This window comes from Thalassophryne amazonica, chromosome 1 (assembly GCF_902500255.1).
Source record: "Thalassophryne amazonica chromosome 1, fThaAma1.1, whole genome shotgun sequence".
Taxonomy (NCBI): Eukaryota; Metazoa; Chordata; class Actinopteri; order Batrachoidiformes; family Batrachoididae; genus Thalassophryne; species Thalassophryne amazonica.
Window position 1 is genome coordinate 22,060,409 of NC_047103.1, and position 23,897 is coordinate 22,084,305.

Sequence of the window (23,897 nt, forward strand, 5' to 3'; positions counted from 1 at the left end):
AAAATCTTGGTTCCAAACCAGCAAAATGAATGCCTCGCAGATGTGAAGAAATCATGAAAAACTGTGGTTATACAACTAAATACTAGTTTAGTGATTCACAGGATTGCTAAAAAAAGCAGTTTGAACATAATAGTTTTGAGTTTGTAGCGTCAACAGCAGATGCTACTATTATTGTGAACACCCCCTTTTCTACTTTTTTTTACTAATAGCCCAATTTCATAGCCTTAAGAGTGTGCATATCATGAATGCTTGGTCTTGTTGGATTTGTGAGAATCTACTGAATCTACTAGTACCTTGTTTCCCATGTAACAATAAGAAATATACTCAAAACCTGGATTAATCTTTTTAGTCACATAGCACTACTATTATTCTGAACACTACTGTACTAAAAGTCCCCGAAAATCCCTGATGGCTTTTTCAAAATGGCGTCCAAAATGGCCTCTGTTTTGGTTTTTTTTAAAATATCTTTGGTTCTGGAAAGGTTAGGACTTAAGTGCCAAAATATATTTTTAGGGCATGAGAAACTCATCATGACTATCAGGAGGTTTTAGATGTGAATTCCTCAGATAATACTGAGAATTTAACTTTTTTTTTTTTAATCTAGATGCCATGGACTGCGCTGTGAATCTTCACACTTATGATGCCTTTTGCATAATCTTTATCACAGGCCAAAGTGTTTGCTTATGTATAGGATAAAGAAAGTCCCAAAAATCCTTCCATAAACCACCTCAGATATTGTCTTCAATTCTACCTACACTGGTGTGAAATTTGTGTTTTTTGTGTCAAAAATATGAACTCTGACTGATTGAAGAAATATATATATATTTAAATTGTATGCAAGGGAGAATTCAACCAGAATTGCTCCAATGTTTAATGGCTCTACGACTTGTTTTGCCCTCCAAAATGAAATGATACAGGGGTGTATTTTCATGATTTACAGAAAGACTTAATTTCTAGGTCAAACATGTTTGATGTACATCACTTGGCATATGCATTCTCAAAATTACTCCTTTAAGAGTCATTTTTATAAGATTTTTATTTTTTTTTTTAGTTTGCTTGTTGTCATTGTGTGTACTGGGACTATTACCTTGCACTTGCACTTACTTTGCAACTTACATTTTGATGCAGAAAATAAATATTACAACCTGAATTCTATTTTAGATAAAATGTTGAGGAGTCTCTTCCTTTATGGAACTTGTCATTTAATGCTCAAAACCATAACCACTATAAAGAGTTTGTTATGCCTTAATATATACAACCCCTGGCAAAAATTATGGAATCACCGGCCTCGGAGGATGTTCATTCAGTTGTTTAATTTTGTAGAAAAAAAGCAGATCACAGACATGACACAAAACTAAAGTCATTTCAAATGGCAACTTTCTGGCTTTAAGAAACACTATAAGAAATCAAGAAAAAAAGATTGTGGCAGTCAGTAACGGTTACTTTTTTAGACCAAGCAGAGGAAAAAAATATGGAATCACTCAATTCTGAGGAAAAAATTATGGAATCACCCTGTAAATTTTCATCCCCAAAACTAACACCTGCATCATATCAGATCTGCTCGTTAGTCTGCATCTAAAAAGGAGTGAACACACCTTGGAGAGCTATTGCACCAAGTGGACTGAGATGAATCATGGCTCCAACACGAGAGATGTCAATTGAAACAAAGGAGAGGATTATCAAACTCTTAAAAGAGGGTAAATCATCACGCAATGTTGCAAAAGATGTTGGTTGTTCACAGTCAGCTGTGTCTACACTCTGGACCAAATACAAACAACATGGGAAGGTTGTTAAAGGCAAACATACTGGTAGACCAAGGAAGACATCAAAGCGTCAAGACAGAAAACTTAAAGCAATATGTCTCAAAAATCGAAAAATGCACAACAAAACAAATGAGGAACGAATGGGAGGAAACTGGAGTCAACGTCTGTGACCGAACTGTAAGAAACCGCCTAAAGGAAATGGGATTTACATACAGAAAAGCTAAACAAAAGCCATCATTAACACCTAAACAGAAAAAAAACAAGGTTACAATGGGCTAAGGAAAAGCAATCGTGGACTGTGGATGACTGGATGAAAGTCATATTCAGTGATGAATCTCAAATCTGCATTGGGCAAGGTGATGATGCTGGAACTTTTGTTTGGTGCCGTTCCAATGAGATTTGTAAAGATGACTGCCTGAAGAGAACATGTAAATTTCCACAGTCATTGATGATATGGGGCTGCATGTCAGGTAAAGGCACTGGGGAGATGGCTGTCATTACATCATCAATAAATGCACAAGTTTACGTTGATATTTTGGACAATTGAAAGGATGTTTTGGGATGATGAAATCATTTTTCAAGATAATAATGCATCTTGCCATAGAGCAAAAACTGTGAAAACATTCCTTGCAAAAAGACACATAGGGTCAGTGTCAATGAGCAGATCTGATTTGATGCAGGTGTTAGTTTGGGGGATGAAAATTTACAGGGTGATTCCATGATTTATTCCTCAGAATTGAGTGATTCCATATTTTTTTCCTCTGCTTGGTCTAAAAAAGTAACCGTTACTGACTGCCACAATCTGTTTTTCTTGATTTCTTATAGTGTTTCTTAAAGCCAGAAAGTTGCCATTTGAAATGACTTTAGTTTTGTGTCATGTCTGTGATCTGCTTTTTTTCTACAAAATTAAACAACTGAATGAACATCATCCAAGGCCGGTGATTCCATAGTTTTTGCCAGGGGTTGTACATTTAGACACACAAATCAGGTTTTTACAAGATTTTTTTTCATATAAAGAAGCAAAAATATGTAAAAAATAAATAAATAAGTGAAATGTGGCCATTTTAGATGCCACGTTGGATTAAAAAAAAAAAGCCACAGGGATTTTGAAGGACTTCTACACATTTTCTGGACCTATCCTTAAAATTTCATCTTGTTCCACAAAATTTCCATTTTTTTTATGCTAAAACCCCTGGACTGAATTGGACCATTCACACAACACAACACAACAACTCAATGCAAGGAATTAAGACATCTATGTGATAACTCCTAAGAGAAGCTGGTGACATTTAAGGGGAAAAGAATTTTATTTGACTGACAGATGCACCGTTCTTTAAAACTCTTCTGCTAAATACCTCAATACACCAACCATCACCTTAAACTGTTACTATCATGTTGCCATGAACCTCTGCGTCACCCCTTGGGTGCATCTGTGCTGTATATTCAAGTTCCACAGGCTAGTAGTATTTTGGGATTAATTTTAAAGAAAAAATAATGTCAAAGATCAGCTTTTCATCACATTTGTCTCTGAAGCAGATTTCACTTGGCAACATCCACAGTGCACTCAACGTCAAGCCGAAAACAAAACCAACATATATTCTGTATATTATAAAGACATTAGAAACCTTTATCACAATTAAGCCTCTGTAGAAAATGTACATCAGAAAAATATGCAGGTGCCTCATGGTAGTAAATAGTTTCTGTTTACATCGCTCTTTTCTGCTTGTTTTCTGTGTTCATAATGTACAGTATAAAGTCGAGTCTCTGAATATTTACCACATATATAAAATAGAGAAGAACAGCAGTGAAAGAGTAGACGTTTATTTTGTCTCTAGATGGCAGAAGCTTTGTCTCTGTTGATGAAGAGGGTCTCCTGGCAGAAAGGGTTCACCAGGACCACGCTGCTGCCGCTGTAGTCACCATTAGGGGGCAGAGCGGTGTCATGCTCCTGCAAAAACAAGAACTATTTTAGTTGAAATGCGTCTCAGTTTAACAGCTGATGTACTTAATGCATCAATAAGCTTAACCTTCTGGTTGTCTTTTTTAAACCGTTTCTCATTGTGAACATTGGACAGTATGTGGTTACTTAGCTGCGATGGACTGCATTTATATAGCGCTTTTATATAGCGCATTAGACGTTCAAAGAGCTTTACAATTATGCCTCACATTCACCCCGATGTCAGGGTGCTGCTATACAAGGCGCTCACTACACACCGCGAGCAATAGCGGATTAAAGACCTTGCCCAAGGACCCTTAGCGATTTTCCAGTCAGGCGGGGATTTGAACCGAGGATCTTCTGGTCTCAAGCCCAACACCTTAACCACTAGACCATCTGATCCAATATGTAGGAAAAATGGTGAAATAGGTAAAGGTGCCTTGGCCTTGCATATTATTGGATCCACATATAAGAACTGTGCACATACACATTCATTAGATCTGTGTATAGTGTATTTAAATCTGCAAAATGGATACCTGGATAATAATAACAATAACCTTGCAACAGTATGGTACTGTAAATCTGTAGAAAGCAGGAAGTTCTCAAAAACCGAACACACTGATGACAACCATGACAACTCTGAAAGAGTTACATGTTTCTGTGGTTGTGATTGGAGAGACTGTACAACGTGCAGCTTTCGCCCATTGCATCAGCAGTTACAGAGCTTCATGGTGGGGTGGCGGGCAGCACAGTGGCTTCATGGTTCACTTCCCACCTGGGGCCTTTCTGTGTGGAGTTTGCATGTTCTCCCCATGTTTGCGTGGTTTCCCTCCGGATGCTCCGGCTTCCTCCCACATCCAAAGACATGCAGGTTAGGTGGATTGTGTTCACTTTCTTCACCTCTATGAAGAACTTGCCAACAGATGATCCAGTCGTTAGCTGGTAAGCTTTCAATCTGTGTGTTTTTCCGATGCTGTTTTGCTATTTATGGAGTATGTTCATGCCTGACTTGGTTTTTGTAATCGTGTTTTTAGCTTTCTTGTTTGTAACAAAAGTGATACGCATTCCAGACGGACTGTGATGGTAACTGCTCTGATATGGGAAAATATCAAACTGGAAATCAGCCAATCAGAGGGCGCGTAGTGTCACAGCACATAATAATAGCAAATATATTATAAATAGTACAAATAATTGTAAATGAATGAATAGTGGGGTGTCATAAAAATGGAGTTTCTTAAAAAGAAGACATGAAATTTTGACTACATCGAAGAGTTGAGCCTAGATTTTATATTTTCTTGTGACAAAATCCTTCTCTGTTCCATCTGTTCCATCAAATCCAGTTCTAATCCCAGCCTGACTGGAAAATCACTAAGGGCCCTTGGGCAAGGTCCTCAATCCCCTAGTTGTGTTATATGGCTGGGGGGGCCTGGCTGCCGGTTTGTTTCTGTTTTTTGGTTTTCCTCCCAGGTGGCGTGCGTTTGGGACTGAGTGGCTGTGTTGCTGAGGCTGTCAGGACCTCACCCTGATCACCTGCGACTCGTCAGGACTCACAGCTGTGGTGCATCTGGATGGATTGGAACATGTTGGCATTTAAGACTGGAGTGCACAGTGTGTATTTGCCAGAGACTCGACCTTGTGACCAGACGGGTGAGATCGTCGTCTCGGGAGCCATCTCATCAGCAGCGGATGCTGAGAACGTCCAGGTTTGATGCACAGTCTGTGAAAGAGGAGGGGGTGAGGTCTCACGCTCGTCAGCACACTTCCTGAGGTACGTTAGATTTTGTGACTAACAGTTATACAGTCAGTAAATGTGGTGTCCCTCACACCTTATTGTATTGAGCTGTTTGTTAGTCATGTATCAGCTTCCACTGCAGTGGAGTTTTGTGAACGGGATGTTCCATGCCTGCAGGTTGGGAAGCTGATCAGTAATCAAGCCAGGAAGTGTTTGCTGTTTGTACACCTTTAAGTGTTCTGTGTGTAGAGTGTGGACTCACATAATGGTTCCTTCTTTCACAGACTCGGTTGTTGCGGCCACCTGGGGGGTGTCGGCGGGGTCCTTGGGTCCGAAACAGCTTCTGGCTCCGGACCGTTAGCGCTGCTGGGAGCGCACCACGCCAGACCGCACCTTTTTGTTATTATATTATCACTGTTATGTATTAAATTCAGTTATCCTTTGAACCGTGCTCTGCTTATTTCATACTGGGTCCTTCAAACGCTGGTCGGTTCTCCGAGCTGCGTCCGACACATAACAAGTTGCTCCCGGTGCGTAGTGAGTACCTTGTATGGCAGCACCCTCACACTGGGGTTAATGTGAGGCATTATTGTAAAGCGCTTTGAGCATCTGATGCAGATGGAAAAGCCCTTCATAAATGCAGTCCATCTGTCTGTTTGGCAATGAATTGATAAGTCAACCTTCACAGCTCCCCGATGGAGGTGACTGTCTAATCTACAGTGCATCCAGACAGTATCACTAGTACTTCACTTTTTCCATGTTTTTTAATGTTAGTCTTATTCAAAAATGAATGAAATTCATTTTCCTCTCAAGATTCTACACACAATACCCCATAATGACAATGTGAAAAAGATTTGAGATTTTTGCAAATTTATTAAAAATAGATTTAAAAAAAAACTAAGAAATCATGTATACATACATAAGTATTCACAGCCTTTGGCATGAAACTCAAAATTTCCACTGATCATCCTTGAGATCTTTCTACAGCTTAATTGGAGTCAACCTGGGGTAAAATCAGTTGATTGGACATGATTTGGAAAGACACACATGTGTCTCCAAGGTTCAACAATTGACAATGCATGTCAGAGAACAAACCAAACATGAAGTCAAAGAAATTGTCTGTAGACCTCTGAGACAGGATTGACTTGAGGCACAAATCTGGGGAAGGGTACAGAAACATTTCTGCTGCTTTGAAGGTCCTAATAAGCACAGTGGCCTCCATCATCTGTAAATGGAAGAAGTTCAAATCCACCAGGACTCTTCCTAGAGCTGGCTGAATGTCTAAACTGGTCGATCAGTTTGGAAGGGCCTTAGTTAGGGAGGTGACCAAGAACCCAATGGTCACTCTGTCAGAGCTCCAGCATTCCTCTGTGGAGGGAGGAGAACCTTCAGGAAGGACAACCTTCTCTGCATCAATCCACCAATCAGGCCTGTATGGTAGAGTGCCCAGATGGACGCCACTCCTTAGTAAAAGGCACATGGCAGCCCACCTGGAGTTTGCCAAAAGGCACTTGAAGGACTCTCAGACCATGAGAAACAAAATTTTTTGGTTTGAGGAGACAGAGATTGAATTCTTTAGTGTAAATGTCAGGCGTCATGTTTGGAGGAAACCAGGCACCATCCCTACAGTGAAGCATGGTGGCAGCAGCATTATGCTGTGGCGATGTTTTTCAGCGGCAAGAACTGGGAGACTAGTCAGGATTGAGGGAAAGCTGAATGAAGCGATGTACAGAGACATCCTGGATGAAAACCTGCTCCAGAGCGCTCTTGACCTCAGAGTGGGGCGATGGTTCATCTTTCAGAAGGACAATGACCGTAAGCACACAGCCAAGATATCAAAGGAGTGGCTTCAGGACAACTCTGTGAATGTCCTTGAGTATCTCAGCCAGAGCCCAGACCTAGATCTGATTGAACATCTCTGGAGAGATCTGAAAATGGCTGTGCACCAACGCACCCCATCCAACCTGATGGAGCTTGAGAGGTTCTGCAAAGAGGAATGGACAACACTACCCAAGGATAGGTGCATCAAACTTGTGGCATCATATTCAAGAAGAATTGAGGCTGTAATTGCTGCCAAAGGTGCATCAACAAAGTATTGAGCAAAGGGTGTGAATACTTATGTACACGTGATTTCTTAGTTTTTTTTATTTTTAATAAATTTCCTCAAATAAAAAAAACAACTTGGAAAAATTTCAATAATTTTTTTTCATGTTGTCATTATGGGGTGTTGTGAGTAGAATTTTGAGGGGGGATTTTTTTACACCATTGTGGAATAAGGCTGTAGTATAACAAAATGTGGAAACAGTGAAGCACTGTAAATACTTTCCAAATGCTCTGTAAGAGCCAGGACATCTTATCGGCAGTGACCAGAATCGTGCTTGCTGCAGAACAAAGAAAAATATAGGTTTTTGCTTTTCAAGGGAAGCTGTACAAAGATATCTGACAAAACAAGAGCAATTCTTGTGTCAAAAGAAAAAAAGGCAGAAGGATGTTGAAAGGGCTTCAACAGTGGAGACAAATGAGAGATGACTCAGAAGAACCAAGGCAACATGGGGATCTGGAGGGAGCGAGGAAGGGGGTGGAGAAATGGCTGCTGGTGGTGAGTCAGCAGCAATAAGGCAGCGCCTGCAGATGGAGGTGTGAATGTAAAATACAGAATCGTTTTTTTTTTTTTTTTTTTTTTTACAACAGTTACTGTGAGAATAGGGGGATTATACCAGCATTTTCCAACAAAGTCACACTGACACATAAGTATTTAAGCCATGTTTCCAATGCAAAAAGAACAAAAACTGGCAATACATAGAAATGCATTAATCTGATGAGCTAAAAGCTATCAGTCAGATTGGACCGCTTTAGTCATCGGAGACCTCAGCCATTAGACAACTGCAGGTGTATCACAGTTGGGAAAGCTGCTGCAGTGTTGCGGTTGGCACTCCCTCATGATGCATGTAATAAACCTCATCTCGGTCTGCTCCTCTGACACGAAGTGATTTATAGTCAAAAATTCCATGAGAGACCTAGGACCCACATACATCAAGTCGGCATTTTACCTGAGTGGTTTGTTCGGGTCGAGCCACAGCAGAGTAAGACTGGAAGTGTCAATACTCTGAAGATTTGGACCTTCGTCCACTTATCTACGATACAATCATATACAGTGATTTTGTGAATTAATTTGGTTTTCTCAGACGTCTTTTAAGCTATGGTCTTATGGTACACTTCTCTGAACATCAGCCAGCCTGCAGGTGCTTCATTGCTGAAGATTCCAACAACTCAGGTAAAGGAGATGCCTACATTTCACTTGGCTATAATAGATCAAGTGCTACTTTTGGGGATGAGGATCGACCAGGGTAAGGTTAGACCTTACTCATGTGCCAGCTCTTAAGGCAGCTTTGCAGTGATTTGATGCTACACAAATAAAATAATTTGAATTGAATTGGTATCTGTGAGTCCAACATGGTGAACGGCTGTAAATGTAACTAAATTTCTTGGAAGCATGGAAAAGTACAGCCTAATCTTTAAACTGAAGTCAAATTAAACAAACTGCACACAGAAACAGATCTGATATGTGACTGACGTGAGTGTAAGAGTTCGTCTCTGAAAGTCAATCGGTGCCGAAAAAGCCACTTTTGGTTTTTCAATGTGTGTCTCTTAGTAGGATCACAATAAACAAACCAATTTTAACATTTGCTACAAATATTGGAGACAAATACGCTGTCGTTTTTGCTCAAAGAGTACTCATTCCTTGCTTTAACATTGTGATACACACTCCATTTGATGATTTTTGTCAGAGTCTCGAACATAATGCATTTATCTTTATAAAAGCTGGAGGGTAAATTGTGTCAAACTGTTCACTCCCTACAAATACAGTTTATCTCAGATCTGGACAGCTATTCAGATTCAGTGGATTAATTTCTACTCTTGACCTTTGTTACAGGAGGAGTTACAATGTGGTGATGATCTTGATGTGGATTCATTTGTTTACTGGCGGGCATTCAGGGAGCAAATGTCATCACCAAGGCCAAACAGCTCTCTGGTTATCTGTTCTTAAATACACTGATGTGCAAGGAGCAGTGATTTTTGCCAAAGAGAGGGAAATAACCCAACGTAGACAGTCATCATAAAATATAAAATAATGGCACTCAGTGCAAACAACTGGCAAGGTCCAAAATTCCTTTGTTTATATTTCAAGACATTTTTCTTTTATCTCTTTTTTGTTGTGAGAGATTAATTACTTTGATGTTTTCTCTAACATTTTTAGATCCTGACTGCTGACCTTTAATCCAGTCATTCACCTTTGGTTCTGATGAGTGACCTTTGATCTTGGTCCTAGTCTTTCTTCCTGAGCACTCTTCTTTAACCAATAATCTTTGATCTGATAACTGACCTTTCTACATCTACATCTACAGCTATCCTCAGTTAACTGCCGATAGGCATCACGCTGAGCATGTGTGTTCAGTGTGTTTGAGTCTCATGACAGACCTTTGATTCTGACCTTTGATCCTGATCCCTCACCTTTCATCCTGCTCTTTGAATCTGAGCTTTGGTCCTGATTACAGTCCACTAATCACGATCAATGCCCTTTCTTTGTGATCTTATAGATCCTGAGCTTTGATCTTGAGTGCTGATCTTTGACTGTAATTAGTCATCGTTCATCTTAATCTTAGATCCATATTGCTGATCTCCGATCCTCATCTTTGATCCTGATCACTAAGCTTTCATACTGTTCTATGATAGCAGAACCTCATCAAGGACATTTTTTTCTTTGTGTGTCTGACTGTCTTGCTTTGACTCTTATCAGGATCAAAGGAATTAGGATGTGTGGGCAGATTCAGATATTTCATCATTATTGTTGAATTAGGATTAAAGGAATTAGGATCAGTGTTTAACGATCAATGCAAAAATAACATCAAAAGAATCAAGCTCAGTCCTAAAAAAAAATTAAAGGTGCAATCCAATGCTTGGGCCACGCGAAATGTAATCAAAATAGGGCCCTGCAACTTAAACTCAAGTGACTGCTCATAATGAAACTAAAAATCTACTGAGCAAACTAGATGGGCACTCATAGTGCATACAGTGATCAAGGCCCAAAACCTTAAATTTTGTGATGTTAAAAGAAATCTTTTAAATTTTCTTGCCTTCATTTGTCACCCTTTGTGGGGTGGGGGTGAGGGAGTGCTATGGTGCTATTCAGGCAAAGCACAACATTTTCCACTAAATTTCACAAAAATTACTTTATTTTACAATAATCCTTCAAACAATTTAACAATTAAACCGGCAAACACATGGATTAAAGTACATGATCATCTAATTGTAATCACATTGATTCTTTGCAGGAAAAATCACACTTTTGCTTGTTCCAAAAATAATTCCAGTGCTGTGCCATGGTCAGGCCTGACGCCTGCTGATAGGACACATCGGATGTGGATCTTGTGGTTCAATACCCATAAAAACTGTTCTGCTGACTGACACTGAAAATGTGCTGTTTAGAAACATAAAGATGAACGTGTTCCTTCTCTCTGGTGTCATTGTATTCTAGCAGCTCGTACCTCACTCTCCAGTGTGTGGATCTCTCGGGGCAGCTCCACGGCGTGCCTGCTGAAATAATCCATGGTGATGGCGTTGTTCCAGTAGCTCAGGTTGTTTTCTTGACCTGCTGACTTCTTCTTCCTCCTCAAACAGCAGACCGTCAACAGCACAGCTAGAGCAGGCAGAGGGCAGTGAGGCATTAGTGTCATGTTTGGAAGAACTGCGGCTTCAAATAGTCTGCGAGAGCGTCCAGACTGCTCAGGTAGAAGCACTTGTGTTCGTCTCGAGTTTAAAGGACAATTTCATGTTTTTACAACACTTGTTATATTAAAATATTGTTAGTAACAAAGCTGAGTAACTTGAATTACAATTTTGGGTCCCAGTGATTATGGAAAATAATGTAATAGCAATAAATTGTTTTGATGCATTTCATTTTGAAAAGATGCTCTAATTTTGCAATGTTATAAAAATTCAGCACACCTGCACAGTCGCACCTTCCAAAAAACCCAAACATATTCTTACACTCAATCGATGCATGTGAGAGTCGTCATCCACAAGGCGAGGTACAACATTTCAGCTGTATCTGACAGAGGGGCTGAGCTATACACCCCAGATCAAGGAGAAGAACATTTTCTGCTTCAACTACACAGATTTAAAAAAAAAAAAAAAAAAACGCTTTCCATGTGTTTCTGTGAAGGCTCTCAGTTGTCTAGGTGGTTTCCATAGTAGAGAAGCTTGAATCTTTGACTGGACTGGGTTGCTTGACGCGAAGACGTTTCGCTTCAAATCGCAGAAGCTTCAGCTAAACGTCTTGCTCTGGTCGTCTGACTTCTGTCTTGACCCCTGTAAGGTGCCTTCTCTACAAGGGTCAAGTGGGTCAAAATAGAAGTCAGACTACCAGAGCAAGAATTTTAGCTGAGAAAAGCTTCTGCGATTTGAAGAGAAACGTCTTATTCAAGCTTCTCTACTATACTTTCCACAAATTTGTGCAGCAGTGTGGATGTGTTTATTTGTAATTTAGAATATAACTACTGTGAAACACCATGAAACTGACAGTATATTTGTGATTAACTGTTGTTTTTCCCTCATTTATCTCTCCTATTTAGTGCCCTTCACTAGCCAAGATGTTTTGGAAATGTGGGCTTGAAGGGACGGCTGAAGCAAAGGGAGGATTGTATTTTTTAGGTTTAACCATTCCAGTTGTAGTTTACTCACGCTAGTTTATCCAAAACTAGGTACCTCAATCAATACACGATGTTCGTAAAGTCAGTGAGAAACATCAGACATGATTTGGAAAGGCACACACCTGTCTACATATAAGGTCTCACAGTTGACAGTGCATGTCAGAAGGCAAACCAAGCATGAAGTCAAAGGTGTTGTCTGTAGACCTCTGAGACAGGATTGTCTCAAGGCACAAATCTGGGGAAGGGTTCTGAAAAATTTCTGCTGCTTTGAAGGTCCCAATGAGCACAGTGGTCTCCATCATCAGTTTAGGTCCACCAGGACTCTTCCTAGAGCTGGCCGCCCATCTAATCTGAGCGATCGGGGGAGAAGGGCCTTAGTCAGGGAGGTGACCAAGAACCTCATGGTCACTCTGTCAGAGCTCAAATATTCCTCTGTGGAGGGAGGAGAACGTTCAGGAAGGACAACCATCTCTGCAGCAATCCACCAATCAAGACTGTATGGTAGAGTGGCCAGACAGAAGCCACTCCTTAGCAAAAGGCACATGGCAGCCCACCTGCAGTTTGCCAAAAGGCACCTGAAGGATTCTCAGAACATGAGAAACAAAATTCTCTGGTCTGATGAGACAAAAATTGAAGTCTTTGGTGTGAATGCCAGGCGTCATGTTTGGAGGAAACCAGGCACCATCCCTACAGTGAAGCATGATGGTGGCAGCATCACACTGTAGGGATGTTTTTCAGCAACAGGAACTGGGAGACTAGTCAGGATTGACGGGAAGATGAATGCAGCAATGTACAGAGACATCCTGGATGAAAACCTGCTCCAGAGAGCTCTTGACCTCAGACTGGGGTGACGGTTCATCTTCCAGCAGGTCAATAACCCTAAGCACACAGCCAAGGTATCAAAGGTGTGGCTTCAGGACAACTCTGTGAATGTCCTTGAGTGGCCCAGCCACAGCCCAGACCTGAGTTTGATTGAACATCTCTGGAGAGATCTGAAAATGACTGGCGCTCCCCATCCAACCTGATGGAACTTGAGAACTGCTGCAAAGAGGAATGAGCTGCCCAAAGATAGGTGCACCAAGCTGGTGGCATCATATTCAAGAAGATGTGCGGCTGTAATTACTGTCAAAGGTGCATCAACAAAGTAGTGAGCAAAGACTGTGAATACTTATGTACATGTGATTTCCTTTTCTTTCTTTTTTTCAGAAATTTGCCCAAAAAAACTTTTTCACATTGTCATTATGGGGTGGTGTGAGTAGAAATTTGAGGGGAGAAACTGAATTTATTCCATTTTGGAATAAGGCTGTAACATAATGTAATGTGTAAAAAGTGAAGCCGTGTAAACACTTTCTGGATGCACTGTATTGCTGAGCGCATTGTTTTTCCTCTCGATTGAATGATGTTAATCTAGTATAGCTGAACCTGTGGCCAGAAACTATTGCTATTTTTGAAAGTCAAGGGGAGAATCATGGTCAACAGAAAATGTGTATTTTTGAGCCAAGGACTTAAAACTGCCACATGCTGACATACAAACAACCTGACAATTAAACTATCCTTTCTAGTGTCCTTTTGCCTATGCAAAAACCTCTCTAGTAATAGAATCCTAACCATTTAACACAAACAGGAAGAAAAATATTAATATGTTGAAGCTACTTTGGTCACATCTACTTCACATCATAACTACTTGTATATCTCACTCCTGTGCTTCTCAGTTTTAGATGTGTACAACATATTGTCTTACAGATAAAAAAAAAAAAATTGGTTTTGATTTTGGTAGTTTGTTGTAACATGGAATTTGGATTCTTAGACTTGATCAAAGATGGTACTTGGTTCAAACTTTCAATAACTACAGAATGTCCCTTTGACAACAACACTAGAAGCTTCTTAGAGCAAGAGTTCTCAGTTTGAACTGAGTAGCAGTATTACAACATTTAATGCTTTGAACCTGCACGAAAACCTTCCTTAAACAGAAAATGGACAAAAGTGGATTTTAAGCTTATGATGGCCAAACCTGAACACAGTGACACATTTCAAGGTGAATATGTCTGAAGATGCAGTTCCATTACTTACAGCATGAGGAAACAGGCACAGTGATGGCCAGCACAATCCAAACAAGGTCCATTTTGCTCAAGCAGATAGTCAGGCGGGATGGTGGGGAGTCAACCGTGGGATGTGAGCTGTTTCCATGTGTCCAGGTGTCTTGGGTGGTAGCAGGTACCTGCCTGTTCAAGAAGTTTCCATTGGCTGTGGAGGAGGGCTCTGAAGGATACGACGTGTTCCACTGGGAGTTCTGTTCTTCACCTAAGGTGCCTCTAGAGAACAGACCCCCATTGGTTGTCACATTTCCTGTCCAATTTCCTAAAGGTGCACTCTCTGTGCCATTAACATGATCTAGAAGTGATGACAGGGTGAGACCCTGACCATGATGCTTCTCGGCAGTGGTATCACTGGTTGCAGTGTCGTTGTATGGGACAGTCGTAAGATTGGGCTGGATTGTGAGGCTGAGCTCTGTAACTAGGGATACAATTGATGAAGGTGTGGAAGTAGGAGCCTTTGATGGACTCTCAAAAGGACTTACAGACCTTCCATCCAGATCTATCACCAGCTCCTCAGTAGGAGGCTCCACATTGTGTAGGTGCACCTCCCTCAGGGTGATGGTGTGATGAGCAGCCACATGTGGAGCAACCTGAGCATCCTTCCTGAGTGTCAGACCTAGTGCTAGGTTAGCCTTGCCTGAAGAAGACCTTACTGGAGCATACTCCTGGCTAACATTGGTCAACACCTCCACACTCAACTTCTTAGCCTGAATGTTGTGTGTAACAGTCAGGGGGTCAGCAAGGTGAGGTTCCAGGGTATCTCCTTTATCTGATCCAGAGCTGGACACAAAACCCAGGGGAATTGGGGCCTCTCTGGTAGCAGGTTCCAAATCTATATTTGGGAGAGCTGTGGTGGGTGATTGAAGACTGCTGCTTACCTGGCTAATATGCCCAGTGCTTATGGTATCTGGCTTATGCAGTTCATTTACCCTGACCAATTTGTGCAAGTAGCCCTGGCTCACAATTTCAGAGCTTGGCTCCTGAGGTTGAATCTTATGACTTGGCTTGGTGCTGCCAATGCTTACAGTCTGTTGAGTGACATAATTTGTGTCATAACTGGAAACAGTTTTGTGAGTCAGTCTGGGAGTTTGGATTGGGTGAAGAAGCCAGGCCAAAGGATGGAGCGCAGCAGTACTCATGAAGAAGTTTGTAGGTTGGGTGCCTCCTTTGGATAACCATTCCCCACTAGTCAAGCCTTCCTGATGCCAGTCCACCGGTGAAGGTTTAAGGGTGACTGCCATGGAGACAGAATCCTGGGACATCTGGTTGAGGTACAGCTCCTGTGCTGATGACACCAGTCCTACTGGCAGTGCTAGGAAGGCTAGAACACCTACAAAGAATGAGGAAGAAAGCTGGTCAGTAAAGGACATAACTGAACTACCACGGTGTAGTGAATCAGAGAATGCCGTAATAAGCAGACACGAAATTTGAGCTCAACTTATGTCTTCTTTAACAATGGTCCCCTCCACACACACTCTATAAAGCTGTTGTATACACACTCTGTTTAGATATACCATACCAAGCCATACTCTTTCCATTCCTTGACAATTTATTTAGATTATGGCTCACCAACCTGCTCCTGGTGATCACCTGTCCTGCATATTTCCCATGTATACAGTACCTGCTGCAACCAGCATCAATTAATGAAATCTGGTATTTTCTCTCACTTGATTGGCTGAGCACACCTGACTCAGTTAAATAGCAGTGGGCGGAGCACAGAGAGTTGGAAAACACACAGGCGAGGTGATCTCAAAGAACAAGGTTGGTGGCCACTGACTGAGATGACTCCAAATGCCTATTCAGGGACTTGGAAATGTTCTTGTATTCATGGGAATGAGTTCTTGGGTTTTTGTTTTTCGGTCTGAAACAGAAAGCTCAGGTGTTCTGAAGAATCCGTTTTTATTGTATTCATTAAGCCTCACAGCCTTTAATCGACTCAGCTACTGTATTTGTCACTCAACCGGTTTAAATAGACCGTTCTTTTAAACACATTTTGCATTTGATAATTTCGACTGTGTTTATTCATACATACAAAATGGGCAAGTGGGATAAAAGGAAGACAGGATTTTGAGGAAAATATTATTCAAAGCCTTTTTGGCCATGTTAACTGGAGAGTAAATGTAAATAAGTGCTTGTTACAAATTGTTTCTGCATCGCAACAAAACCTTTGCTACTTTAACTGCAGTCTATTAAGTACGAGGTCTGTCCGTAAAGTATCGTACCTTTTTATTTTTTTCAAAAACTATATGGATTTCATTCATATGTTTTTACGTCAGACATGCTTGAACCCTCGTGCGCATGCGTGAGTTTTTCCATGCCTGTCGGTGACGTCATTCGCCTGTGAGCACGCCTTGTGGAAGGAGTGGTCCCGCCCCCTCGTCGGATTTTCATTGTCTGGAAATGGCGGAATGAAAAGGACTTTTTTTCCATCAGAATTTTTTCAGAAGCTGTTAGAGACTGGCACCTGGAAACCATTCGAAAAATTTATCTGGCTTTCAGTGAAAATTTTACGGGCTTTACAGAGAATAAGGACTTTAACTACAGGTTTAAGGACCCCTTTAAAGGACGGTCGATGCGCCGCGCTGCGAGCTGCGACGATGGGGCACAAACCACTGGATCATTTCTAAGCTGATGGCTCTGTGGATACGAGACCATCGTGTGCTCTTTCTCTGGTTATCACAAGACCTGGACATCAGCCATTTTCTGGCAGATTTCACTTTTAACAAGAGATTTTGTCATGGAAAGCCGCGCGGAGGCTTCGCGCGTCACGACCGATTCGCTGATGAAGCGAGACAAAGGAACACCTCCATCTCGGAGTGTTAGAGGACAAGTTGGGACATGTCCAGCTCTCCACAAGTTCTTTTATACTCACTGGGCTGGTAAGCACTGAAAGCCGAGATAGACGTGTCCCAACTTGTCCTCTAACACTCCGAAACGGAGAAATCTCTTGTTAAAAGTGAAATCTGCTGGAAAATGGCTGATGTCCAGGTCTTGTGATAACCAGAGAAAGAGCACACGACGGTCTCGTATCCACAGAGCCATCAGCTTAGAAATGATCCAGTGGTTTGTGCCGCATTGTCGCAGCTCGCAGCGCGGCGCACCAACCGTCCTTTAAAGGGGTCCTTAAACCTGTAGTTAGAGTCCTTATTCTCTGTGAAGCCCGTAAAATTTTCACTGAAAGCCAGATAAATTATTCGAATGGTTTCCAGGTGCCAGTCTCTAACAGCTTCTGAAAAAATTCTGATGGAAAAAAAGTCCTTTTCATTCCGCCATTTCCAGACAATGAAAATCCGACGAGGGGGCGGGACCACTCCTTCCACAAGGTGTGCTCACAGGCGAATGACGTCACTGACAGGCGTGGAAAAACTCGCGCATGCGCACAAGGGTTCAAGCATGTCTGACGTAAAAACATATGAATGAAATCCATATAGTTTTTGAAAAAAATAAAAAGGTACGATACTTTACGGACAGACCTCGTATCCTCAAAGACAGATTATTTTTTAATAATAAAATCTAATCTCGCTGAAATCACATCAACAGACTCATTGTTCATCTGCTATTTATACATTTCTAATCTTGGGTTTTGAGTAGCATCACTAATTTGCAGGACTGATGATATGTTTTCTCCAACCCAGTCTCACGGATTGTTGTGATTCAATATACATTAATCTATTGGTTCGTGATATTGTCACGAAAAGTGCCACACTTTCATCACGGCAGCACAAATTCATTCTAATACATTCTGTGATGGCTGCATGAAATTAAAAGTGAAGCGGGGGGGGGTTATGGTTAGGGTTGGGGGTAGGAGTAGGGTTAGTAATAGTGGGTTAAAAAACCCTGTCCTGAAAATTTTAATAATTTAGTGACAGGATCACTAAAAAAAACGTGAGACTGGGCTGGTTTTCTCATAATCCAAGCCACACGTTCTATCTATTCTTTAATACTGCTTTTAATATCCCATTCTGCTGTATATTTTTGCCCATATTGTGTTCCTCTTCACCCCAGCAAAAATTTAACTTGTTAGTTGATGATGACATGACCAGAGATCACTAAGCCGCTGGTGGGTGACAAACGTAACATAAATACCATAGCTGTTTGTTATTTCCCATAATCATATGGGATATATATATATATATGGGAATACACATTAAAAATGTCCTTCTAGATTCTCCTGTTTAAGGTATTATAAGAAACACAGTAAATGGGTTAATGAGTCAGTGTCGAAATAACTGTCTTATCAAGCTAAAGCTAATTCAGAATGTGTGACAGAATCATTTTCACTCATTCCCATTAGGAGGCATCTTAATGACAAGCTACTAGCAGGTATGTGTGGAAAATATTGGTCCTATTATGTTACCCAGACAGCAAGAAAGTCAAAGAGGGAAGAATGGACAAGAGTTTATTAATATCCCTTCCTTAATCCCTTACTGACACTTCAATGGCATTAATGTGACACATTAGCTTCCTCCAGGCAATTCTGTGACACCTCTGATGAACAGAACATTAATTAAAACTAAATCATCATCCCCGGAGGTTTGTATGTATTTGTTTATTTACTTTCAATTATACAATGATATGCTGTTGATCTACTTTATTTTAATCTGCTTTCATACAAAAATATTTAAAATCCTAATGCTCAATAAAAAATATTTGTACTTGCATATGGAAAACACAGCACGGCAAATCTGCAATTATTTTTGTGATTAGAAAATTAAAAAGCAAAACTGAGATACACGGAGAAGCTGATGGTACAGACGCTGTGCGTCTCTCAAACAGGGGCTCTATTGGTGAGTTGGAGATATTCACACTGTGTTCCAGTTAAACTGTTATATCCTGAAGACACATTAAAGAGTTGCAAAATAGAAAGAAAGCTATCTTAAGACAGTTATATGTTTACAGGTTCTGCCAGTGTTCCCAGGCCCAGGCAAAGTATAGGGGGCCCATATTCCCCCCCAAAAGTCTTTCCAAGGGCCCCCCTGTTGATGAGAGACGACACTGTGGGCACAGATTGTCTGTTGGCTTTCTTGATTTAAAGATCAGATTTCAAGAGTTCGGCAGAAAAACTAATTTGACATTGCAAAAGAAACCAGGAACATAGAATATAAAAGTGCATAGTAAGATATTTATAAGTTCTGTCCAATAGAGCGTTTGGAGAGACAAGCAGGGAGCAGTTAATGCAGCATTATTACAAATAAAATCATCCATGTCACCTGATGCTGTAGCCATTGTTTAAATGTGGTGTCCCTTCAGTAACCATGGGAAACAAGCTTCCACTTCCAAGAAATAATAAAACCAGGAAGATGGAGTGATAAGAGAATTTTTAATGTGTATTTAAAAGTGTACAAAGAAACAATATACTTCAAAACGACATAGAATAAAGCAGAAGGAGCCTCATTGCATCTGGTAAGCCAAAATGAACAAAGCCCAATTTTCACTTAAAATTTTCAGACTCAGTTCTTTATGTGGAGCCACCTACAGATTTAAAAGGGTAATAATGGGCAAATGACTTTTTGTTTTTTAACGTGGGAACTTTACAGTTGTATATGATTTGCATTTCTTATTTTAGCAATTTAGTCACATGGTGATAAGAATTATATTTAAGAATGGGCTGAAAATGAATAAGATAAGATAAGATAAGCTTTATTGATCCGACAGCGGGAAAAATCAGTTGTTGCAGCAGCAAGAGTCATACAGTAGTAAGAAAAGAAAAAATATTTACATTAAAAAAAAAAGGTGACTAAAGCATATTGCAATGTTTGCTGGTGGGTGCATAAATATGAATATGAACAGATTATGTGAAAAATATAATATAAGTGAGTATATATATGTGTATAAATAGGTATAGATATGGTAAAATTATTGCACAGGATAAATTTCATGTTGTGCATGTAATAAAGCACAAAAGGTGAAGGAAAACGTAGTTAATAGTGCAAAATCAGCAGGTGGTTATGGTGCTAAAAATATTTTGAGGTATTATATAGTCTGACCGCAGTTAGAATAAATGACCTGCAGAGGCGTTCTCTTTTGCACCAAGGGTGCAGCAATCTATTACCCATTTATCTATTTTTCACTGTCATTGTGGACAGTTGTTACCAAATCTCTGTGCATATGCTTATCAGTTTTATAAATATGAAAAGTCATGGATTTCATATGCATTTTTCATGTGTATCTCAGTGTTTACTTGTGCACCATGTCGCACAGAGAAAATAGGTATAATTTGTCATAATATTTGTGCGTCTGGCTGATGGAGTGAGAGCGTGAGCAGAAGGCGAACACGATCAGAGCCTGACTGCCTCCACAGAGACCTGCAGTGAAGCATCTGGGCGTGAAGAGTGAATTAATGACAGAAATGACACAAATGGAGCTTTATGTGCATTCATCACTGAGTTTGGAAGAACATGAGGACATTGGTGGTGAAAAAACAAAAGAGCAGCAAGGTCAGCATGGATGGGAGAAAAGAAGCAAGAGGTGGAGTAAGAGAGATATGTGCCTGTGTTAGACTGGAAGTGGAAGCAAATTTCACCTGGGGCATGGTTCGACCCCCCCAAATTAAGAGATAAAAACAACAGTGTGGGGGTTTCAAAATATTTCTATATTTGTACCATAATTCTAAATATAAGAATATATTTTCCACATTCATGCCTGGAAGAATCCTGGAACCCCTAAAGTGGACCATATCCACATTCATTAATGCCTATCTACCTGCCTGAGTGTCATAACTGCAATGACTCATTTAGTACTGCATTCCACTGGAAGTCATAAATCACAACTGGGAATGATGTCACACTCCAGACAAATGTGCTCCAGCTTCCACTCAATACAGCAAATCAGAAAATTAGCTGGATGCCTCCAATATGGTGCAGAAGTTACTAGTCTTTTAATTTAATGCTCATTTTGTAGCACAGAGTAGTCACTCAGTGTGGTTAGCAACTTCTTCCAGGTTAGCCAATATTAGCAGCGCCAGTTGATAAACTACACAATAAGCAGTTTTCCCACATGTCAACATATCATAGCAACGTGTCCATAGACAACCGTAAGACAGTAGTGTGGTATTACATGGAAAAAATAAGAAATAAAAGCTAGTTTTCACTACTGTTGATGCTGGGAGCAGCCATCTTGGGTTGTGAACTTGGGATATGTGGGGTTCAAACGAGTTGTAATTCCAACTTCGGGGGGTGTTCCTGAAAGTCATAACTGGGAAATTCATACAAGTCATGTCAAGTCAGGGATCATGCGCTGGGCTTAATCGCATCCACAACACCACAGAACCACCTTCGGTCCTGTATAGCAACCACCAACCCACTCAAGCGGTCGGAAATTGTAACCTCTGATTACAAATAGAACGCACCTTAAGTCTACAGCCCAGTGTGTGGCACAAGTGAAACGATACTGTAGTAGGCAAATATAAGCAGCTAGCTGGCTTGTTTAATACACTTTATTTTCTTACCATCATAGATTTAGAATTAGACTATCGAGTGTCTAAAGATGAATGCTTACTTTGTTTAGTTTATAACTTTTGCCTCAAGTTACAATTTAGCTAATGTTAGCTACCTAAAGATAACTTTTGCCTGACCTAACATTAGCCAAATAACTACTTAAAACAGCTAATGTTATAATTGATAATGTTAACATTAGCTAACAGTTAGCTAATGCTAGGATGAATGAAGGGGTGTGTCACCCAGCGTGATGACGTGGGGGACTTACCCTATGTCAGTTGTTAAGTTCTTTGCGTTAAATGTTACACTGTAAAGTGTTGTATGGTATGCTGTACATTTACTTGTTATTACTCATTATTTGTAACAGGAAGGATACAAAATCTGATTTTATTTCTGATTTATTTGATTTGTGTGTTTTGGATAATATTAAAATATATATATATACACATTTGATGTGTAGATTAATCTGGCAGATTTTACATAGAAACAGGCATGTTTATCCAATGTTTAATTTTGTATTATGTTGATAAGATATTGTGAGCAATAAATATTTATTCAAGTTACAATTTAAGGTCTTGTGTAACTGATTACTTTAGGTACAATGTATTTTGTTGAAAGTAACTTTATTGACAGAATGAAGTAAATTTTTGCCAGTCTGTTCATTTTGATACAAAACGCACACTACGAGGGCTGTCAATAAAGTATAGGTCCTTTTTATTTTTTTCAAAAACTATATGGATTTCATTCATATGTTTTTACGTCAGACATGCTTGAACCCTCGTGCGCATGCGTGAGTTTTTCCACGCCTGTCGGTGACGTCATTCGCCTGTGAGCACTCCTTGTGGGAGGAGTCGTCCAGCCCCTTGTCGGAATTCCTTTGTCTGAGAAGTTGCTGAGAGACTGGCGCTTTGTTTGATCAAAATTTTTTCTAAACCTGTGAGACACATCGAAGTGGACACAGTTCGAAAAATTAAGCTGGTTTAATTAAGCTGGCGACGTCCCGCTGTGTGGGAAGTCCTTAAAGCGACAGTATCACCTCAAAATCTCTCATCAGCCGTTAAAATTTTCACCGAAAACCAGCTTAATTTTTCGAACCGTGTCCACTTCGATGTGTCTCACAGGTTTAGAAAAAATTTTGATCAAACAAAGCGCCAGTCTCTCAGCAACTTCTCAGACAAAGGAATTCCGACGAGGGGCTGGACGACTCCTCCCACAAGGAGTGCTCACAGGCGAATGACGTCACCAACAGGCGTGGAAAAACTCACGCATGCGCACGAGGGTTCAAGCATGTCTGACGTAAAAACATATGAATGAAATCCATATAGTTTTTAAAAAAAATAAAAAGGACCTATACTTTATTGACAGACCTTGTATAATTGTACATGCCAAAAATGGCAGTTTGAAGATAACTTGACAAATATGAAAGCTTGATAATTAGAAAGTGTTCCTGAAAAAATAGACCTCTTCACCATAACATTTTACAGAGGGTAATTACATCACTTTGGACATACATGGTTTGTAAGGCATGAAAATTTGAAAACTCAGGTCTAAAAGTCGGGTAAAGTCTGAGGGCTAGAAAACTAGTAAGCCCTTCATATAGTTTGAACCTCTGTCTGGTCCTCTTGCAAATACCTGCGGTGCTCATTGTGTTTCATCTCAAAATGGTGCAAGCTAACAAACATAGCCAGGTAACATTAAAGTGAGATTACATATGCTCTATTTTATGCGTCAAATGGCACCAGCCTGCTTTCCATTATGTAAAACAGAGACGCAAGGCTCAACACGCTTATAACACATGCAGGATACCTGCTCTTTTGAAGGCACTGGAAGCCAGTGCTGTTCATTCAACTCTCCACTGATAACATCACAGACATCAATAAATCATGTTGCTGAGCAGGATCTTGTGCACTGATCCAGCACCAGCTTTGTCCTGATAATCATTCACTATTAGATTCAATGTCAGGGGACGAGGGCCAGCAGGGCTGCTGAAGCCTGTCACTGAATCTAAAGTTTCCATAAAATGATGGAATATACAAGGCCTGCTGATTAAATCTTGCATTAAATGCCATTAATGGAATGGATCCAGCAATAAAGTAAGAATCCATTGCAATGGACAAATAGTCTTCAGGCGCACTGCATGGTGAATGCTCCAGCCTAATCAATCACGGCGGAGCAGCTAGTGTGTGGTATGCAGACTAAACGTGATTATGTAGCTGCATGATCG

General features: G+C 40.4%; 1 protein-coding gene across 5 annotated transcripts in view; it reads right to left on the reverse strand.

Moving 5' to 3' along the window:
• Window positions 1-3,448: 3,448 nt before the first annotated feature.
• Window positions 3,449-23,897, reverse strand: part of tmem108 (transmembrane protein 108) — a 142,648-nt gene continuing 122,199 nt past the window's right edge. For all 5 annotated transcript variants that reach the window (XM_034167036.1, XM_034167008.1, XM_034167031.1 and 2 more), the window contains 3 exons: window positions 14,212-15,567; window positions 10,978-11,129; window positions 3,449-3,711 (listed from right to left, as the gene is read on the reverse strand). In XM_034167036.1, coding sequence (XP_034022927.1) covers window positions 3,595-3,711; window positions 10,978-11,129; window positions 14,212-15,567 — 1,625 coding nt within the window. In that variant the 3' untranslated portion in view covers window positions 3,449-3,594. The remainder of the gene's footprint in view (window positions 3,712-10,977; window positions 11,130-14,211; window positions 15,568-23,897) is intronic.